The sequence below is a fragment of the Pholis gunnellus genome, assembly GCF_910591455.1.
Source record: "Pholis gunnellus genome assembly, chromosome: 6".
NCBI lineage: Eukaryota > Metazoa > Chordata > Actinopteri > Perciformes > Pholidae > Pholis > Pholis gunnellus.
Window position 1 is genome coordinate 7,154,880 of NC_136532.1, and position 7,063 is coordinate 7,161,942.

At 38.6% G+C, this 7,063-nt stretch overlaps 1 protein-coding gene across 1 annotated transcript; it reads left to right on the forward strand.

Annotated features, from left to right (window-relative positions):
- The first annotated feature begins 165 nt into the window (after nucleotides 1–165).
- Nucleotides 166–6,052, forward strand: LOC306697903 (gamma-glutamyl hydrolase). Its single transcript, XM_079161997.1, has 9 exons — nucleotides 166–383; nucleotides 510–624; nucleotides 1,031–1,081; nucleotides 1,208–1,292; nucleotides 1,569–1,707; nucleotides 1,979–2,085; nucleotides 2,787–2,880; nucleotides 2,982–3,119; nucleotides 5,704–6,052. The coding sequence occupies exons 1-9, from the start codon at nucleotides 266–268 to the stop codon at nucleotides 5,820–5,822; spliced, it is 966 nt and encodes a 321-aa protein (XP_079018123.1). The 5' UTR covers nucleotides 166–265; the 3' UTR covers nucleotides 5,823–6,052.
- The last annotated feature ends 1,011 nt before the right edge of the window (nucleotides 6,053–7,063 follow it).

Genomic DNA, 7,063 nt, shown 5'->3' on the forward strand with positions numbered 1-7,063 from the left:
TAAATTATACAAATGTTAGCAAAAAGTCCGAGCTGTCAGCAGAACATTTGTGTTTACCTCAGCAGCCAACTTGTATGACCTGAGTGTGCAGTACAGGAGCGATCACATGTAAATCTGGACATTCCTTACTTCCCTCTACTGACTATATCCTCTTCTAACTCGACATATATACCTCTGCTGCAGCTTCTCTCATAAGTCGACACTCTCTTAACAGCCTCGTACCCTTTCAGCTGCTCGATTAGTGACTGGATATTGAGGCGAGAACATGTCGACCACGGGATCTTCAACATATGTGTGTTTGTTTTTTGCCTGCTGCTTGTGTTGCAACAAAGCTATGCCGACTAAACTCAACCAGGAGGCTGTGAACGACAAACCTGTGATCGGTGAGTGAAATGTACCACCAGAGGTAAAGAGTTTAGGGGATACAAACATTTAAGAAATAGAACAAATGACTGTTTCTTTGTGTGTCACTGCTGAATTTTCACAACTGCTGCGTTTTTGTCCCACAGGTATTTTGACTCAGATAGTTTCAGACGAAGTCATGAAGCCGTTCGGGAGGACCTACATACCTTCCTCCTATGTGAAATTCATTGAGTCTGGGGGCAGCAGAGTGATGCCTATCAGGTGGGTTGAGTCCTCTGATGTTGTTTATAACTGTAAAGACGTATACATATACATTTTTACTGGATCTTTTTGATATGTGATCTGTTAGTTTAGGCGTCAAAAACAATGGCAATCATAGAAACAATGGAAGATCATTCTACCTGTTAACACCCACCATTTAAACCGCAGAATAAAAAGGTGCACACTGCTTCTTTAGACAGTAGCACCAGAGTATTGTTGAGTTAGTTTGGAAATGTATATGACGTGTTGTTAACTTGTGACTTGAACTACTGATATGTCACTGCTGAGTTTTGCTGCTTTTGTCGAAAAAGAAATGGATTGTCTGTCACCTTTGACTTCCGTGCTTTATAAACAATGTACAATAATAAGGTAAGGAATCATGTATTGTCTTGTTTGTCTTCCACAGATTGACTCTTAAAACCACTGAATATGAAGAAATCTTCAGGAACATCAACGGGTGAGCTGCGTGAATGAGTTGGAAGTGGAAGATGCCATTTACATTTACATCTTGAATAAATACACTGATTGCGTTTTTCCTCAGAACTCAGTGTGTCACTGCTCTAACTGTGCGATGTCTGTTTAGCTTGCTGCTCATAGGGGGAGCAGTAGATTTGGTGACATCAGACTTTGCCAGGGTGGCGAAGATGTTTTACAGACTCGCTCTGACGGTTTGTTCAGCAGATCATTATTTCCATTGTTTCTCCCTCAAAAGCTGTAGCTGTCTCTCTCTCTCTCTCTCTCTCTCTCTCTCTCTCTCTCTCTCTCTCTCTCTCTCTCGGCCTAGTAGTAAAAAAAACAATTTTTGAATAATTTCATAATGAAAAATAATACTTTTTACTCCACTACGTTTAGATGATTACTACTTGTTTTGAATTCTTAGTTTGCTGGTAAAATCTACAATAAGTTCATAAAACATAGTGAAGTTCAACAAATGTGTGTTGCAGGCCAATGATGAAGGGGACTTCTTCCCCATCTGGGGTACATGCATGGGCATGCAGCTGCTGACTGTGCTGGTGGCCGGAGAAAGTCTGCTGGAAGCCACCACAGCTGAGAACGTAGCGCTGCCCCTCGACCTAACCCCAGGTTGGAGCTTACTGCATTATTGTTGTTTATGTGAATGTCTTTTATATTTATGGCATTTCGTGAATATGTTTTAAATAGAAGGTGCGGTCTAAATGTAGTGGACTGTTAAATTGTTTGGTCAAATGTTCTGGAGAACAACATGCGCTGAATCGCACCACTTGGTGTCAGTAGAAGCAAGTTACAACTCGGAGCGTGTTCTGTGTTTTTGTCTTATGATAATAATTAGTTTGATGACACTTGTGTCTTTTCTAACATGTATTTCTCTCTGCAGAGGCCGGCTCCAGTAGGATGTTTGAGGGTTTCCCCTACAGTCTTATGAAGGCTTTGACCCAAGAACCGCTCACTGGCAATTTTCACCACTATGGAATTGCAGTGAAGGTACAGTAAAGTGTCAGTGTACAGAATGTTTCACTTCCTGTGTTTTTGCTTAGCTGTTACTGTGCTGGGAAATAAAATTAGACATTGTGTCTCCCAGGCTTTCTGTCACATATGACTGGTACTTTTGACCTTATAAATGTATACATGAAGAATCCGCAGGTTTAACATTCATTACGCATTACAAGATTAAGTAATTAGTATTTCTTCATAAACTGTGTGTGTTTAATCAAAGCTGGATTACTTCCCCAAGGCCCCAAACACCCAGGCGCACATTGGTTTGTGGTCCTGTAATTTGATTCATTATGTAATTCAAATTTCAGGTGATATTAAACTTATACGGCGCATATTCCGAAATTAATTTGTGTTAAATCAAATTACCACTCAGCACACTTTAGGCCATCAATATTCCAGCACAATAAGACTGTACACAGTGTACAGAAACATGGGTGTTTTTGTCCCGGGGCTCCCCAGTGAATTTATCTGTCCACGTACTCAAGATTTACAGATAAGATAAACTTCATTGATCCAAGGCAAAGAAACCAAAGCGTCACAGCACGGAAAGCAAATACAAGAACATATTTACTAAAGTTATGTGACCTTAAAAATCTAGAATACTGAATACAATTTGGGGCATTAAAATATTGACACAAGGAAAATACATAAATAATACTGTAAGGTTAATAAGATTTTGTTTCCTTCAGACCTTCAAGGAAAATGAGAAGCTGCAGAGCTTTTTCTCCCTGCTGTCTACAAACGTTGCAGAGAACGGAGTCCACTTTGTATCAACCATAGAAGGTTAAAAGATTATTGCTATATCAATTTGACAATGTTGTAATTATTATACTACATTAACTAATATATGTGTTTTTTATTTTTTGTTTCTTCCTTCATGCCAGGTAAAACATATCCCTTCTATGGAGTACAGTGGCACCCGGAGGTGAATCGTTTTCAGTGGAAGAGGAAGAAGAACTATCCTCACTCTGCTCATGCTGTTCAGCTTTCTTCTCTGCTGGCTGAGTTTTTTGTCAATGAAGGTAAGAAACACACAATATCAATAATAATTACTATTGATTGTAGTGTTAGTTATCGAGTTATGGTTGTGGGTTATGATGATACATACTGTGAGACCATGTAAACAATATTTTCAGAATTGAATTTCCAGAAATCTCACAATCTATATTGATTGCAATACAAGTTTCATAACTAGAAATTTAATAAACACTAGTATTGACAAGTGTTGAAAAGAAGGCTGATATTTAACTGTAAACATGTTAAAATGTACTCTGATTGGTGCTGACTGACATATTGACTGGTAATTAACCTAAAACAACATACTATTGGGGTCATGGGTACTCATCCAATGGTTTTAAAGGTGCATAATATACGAGATTGGGAACATTTCTATTGCCTGTTAACAGCTCTCAACATGTCGACACAGCATTTTAAAGTTACATGCATCAATCTGGTGCACTTTGAGAGCAAAATCAATAGGCTAGATTAACAAAGAACTTAGTGCTCTATAGTAAACAAGTCAATCATACACACATCGGTTGTGTAAATATGAGTGCTGAGGACACAGGAAAAAGGTCACACTCACAAATCATGGCCGACAAGATAGAGTTTAATTAAGCCAGGTAACAGACGGTCCATACGCAAAATCAACAAGAGCATACAGTCGACAGTCTTCATACAGTTTGTTTGTTTTTAAATAAATAAATTAGAGAGGACAACTCAAATCTCCCTACAAACTTTGAACCCTGAATTTGGACATTGAATGTTCCTGGTTATTGAGAAAACAGTTGTAAACGTCCTTTTGTAGTTGAACTCCTCTGAGCTCGGCCCGTTGATGGAGACCCTCAGACAGGCAGCCAAGTTGCTCTCCTTGCAGCCTATTACGGTCTGATTTGACCTGAATTAGGCTAATCAAAGAAAATGAAAGGTGCGTTTGAGGCACAATGTTTGTGCTCTTCTTCTATTTGAGAAGATTATGCAGTTTATCACGTACAGCTGAGGCCATATATTTGAATACAGCTAAGTTAAGACATTTAAACTCTTTTTTTCACAAACACAGACTTCCAAGTTACCACACCTTGTGTTGTGTTCATTTTGAGCTTCATGCTCCTTAATGATGACTGACTCAAAAGCATTCATGACATGATGCACAAAAATAAAATAAAAGATTAAGTGACAACTAATTCTAGCCTCCCTGAACACTATACCCATTAAACTGCATCTGAAACATCTTTTGTGGTCGTGATTTGAATGGGTTGCAATCATTGTATTCACAAAAGGGCATTACTTGTAAATTTGGAACCTTTTTCCAAATTCTATTTTTTACATTCATAATCTACACTACATTATTAATCAATAATTCAAACTAAGTATTATCTCAGAACTGCTTTTTTATTTTGCTTCATTGTTCACACACATTTAAAAGATCTACGAGGTTAAGTTGGATAAAGGGCCCAAATACACATGGAATGCACCTACTACCAAATGTTAGGCTTACCATGTGAAGCAACATAAAGCCAGCGTTTAAACTTTGGCATTATTACCCATTCAGGATTCCACCCTGATTCCAGGTGGACCTAGATGGCATTAACAAAATAAATATTTCCCACAATCACCAACAGCAACTGAAACTACTCTGATCTACAGCCCCTTCCTCTAACCTGCTGTCCCTCCCTCAGTGGAGGCTGTCCCAGTGGGAACCACCTGCCCTGCTGTCCCTCTCTGATTGTCTGTCCCTCTATGAGAATCCCTCCTGCTGCCCTTGCTGTCTCTTCTGCTACAAAGAAACGGATAATGATAAAATCCCACTCTTACTCCAGTTTATTTCTCTACAAAAGCCGACGAAGAACCAAACAGGCTACTAACTTGCCATCCTGCTGTAACTGCAGTGGATACTGTAACGTTAGTTAACATAACTTACCTCAGACAATGCTGTGTCCTCAGAGGACCTGTGCTGGATGCAGCTAGGAATGTTTCAGTTCATGTTTGTGTGCGTGTGAGCGTGTGCACGGGAGAGGAGTTGATTGAGAGACGCTTTACTAACACAACTTTAGAGATCTTTTAAGTCGAAATATATATATATATATATATATATATATATATATATATATATATATGTAAGTGTAAATGTTTTATTAAGAAAATATGGCTGGACATATTAGACTGTGGAGTTCTGCCAGAGTCTTGGTAATTAATGGTAAAGACTGCTCTTAATACGACTTTGTGGTGGTATTAGACTATTGTGGGCAATGCAGCCTATCAATGAGCAGACATATTTCACTAGATTAAGCAAAAAAACAAATAAATGTATGGTTATTGAATAAACTCATTGGAATTTCCAAAATATTTATAATATCACAATCTATATTGATATCCCATTACAAAATGATATATACAATGATTGAGGCCCTTTGACATTCAACACCCCGAGACCCAAAGTGATCTTAGTGCAGCCGGGATGAAGAGAGAAGATTAATATGAATAACATTTTAGCTTCATAAAAACAAAAAGACATCACAAACATTACATTGAGCACTTCTAAATCCTATTGTTCCCAACAATGATGTGTGTATTCTATTCTAATCACATGCATCTCACTTTGTTTAGGAAGGAAAAGTTTACATCAGTTTGACAATCCAGAGGAAGAGGCCTCGTCACTGATTTACAACGACACGCCCGTCTACGCTGGGAACTTCACAGGATATGAACAGATCTACTTCTTCTGAAATCCTCGGGCAGCTCTGTCTGTGTGTCACTCTGCATGTACAACACAGCACTTTATATACAGTCTCGGGGGGTTTTAGCCAAAGCTAGTCTTCTAAAGAAATAGTTGTAAATGGTGTTATTGTGCTTATTTGCATATGTAAGCTTTTTTATTGTCATTTTGGAGATGAAGCTCTATGTAGTAGAACATCTGGCCGGGTCTTTAGGGTAAATGTGTAATAAATAAAGTGAAAACCTCTAGAAAAAGCTTGAAAGTTGACTTATGACTTTTTCTTACTGGACTTGCATACGCCTAAATAAATTAGAGCTTAATAAAATGACAAAAAATACAAATGAATTGCTGGCAATAGAGTGCTGCAGGGATGACGTATTCTTGACTGTTTCCTTATTTACTCACACAAACATGGATATGTTTAAGTGTATCTGCGGTGTCTCATTGTTTCTTTTTCCTGTCACTTAGAGCTATAATCTTTTATATGCACTTTCATTTACCGTGCTTTACTTTCCATTCTATTACTGGAATCATTTCCGTTCTCCTCTTGGGCATGACACACAACTGGACCCACAACCAAGACCAATTACCATTTCAAATGATGCAAAATTCCTAGTATTGACTAGCTTATGGCCAGTTTCCACAGAAAGCCTAATGTGGCTAAATGAGTTCTTCAATATCGTGACCAAATTTAAGCTGGTGCAATTAGGTTGAATCCCAGTGCACTTCAATCCGATTCAGAAATGTCCATACCTCTCAATGAATTAGCCATAGGAATAAGAAAAGTGTCCATCCTGGCTCCCAGGAGGACAACAAAGACGAAGAAGGTTGTATTTTCTGAGTAGTGAAGATGAAGACTGAAGATGATGATGGTGGCAAAGATCCAGTGAGCAGCGAGAAGATGGTGATGATGAAGACCAGCCTTTGCTGCACAAAATGTGCAGACTAATCACTCAGTTGTCCATAGCAACGGTACACTCATGATTTCTCAGGACACTAATACGTCATATCCTCACGTACACAAATCTCAATAACTATATTAACAGCATTCACTTAGAGTTACACACGTTGGCTTTGAACTTATTATCTGTCCAGCTTAATGAACTAGTTTACTGAGAACATAACAGTCACACAACAAAAATACATAAAACATTTTGTTTTTAGCCGGATCGGCGGTTCGATCCCCGGCTCATCCAGTCCATGTCGAAGTATCATTGGGCAAGACACTTAACCCCAAATTGCTCCCGATCG

What these genes read in the sequence shown, in the direction of transcription:
- LOC306697903 (XM_079161997.1), top strand. Translation starts at nt 266, where the DNA reads ATGTCGACCACGGGATCTTCAACATATGTGTGTTTGTTTTTTGCCTGC. An exon ending in AGCAGAGTGATGCCTATCAG is followed by an intron (nt 625 to 1,030) that starts GTGGGTTGAGTC and finishes TGTCTTCCACAG; the next exon opens with ATTGACTCTTAAAACCACTG. An exon ending in ATCTTCAGGAACATCAACGG is followed by an intron (nt 1,082 to 1,207) that starts GTGAGCTGCGTG and finishes ATGTCTGTTTAG; the next exon opens with CTTGCTGCTCATAGGGGGAG.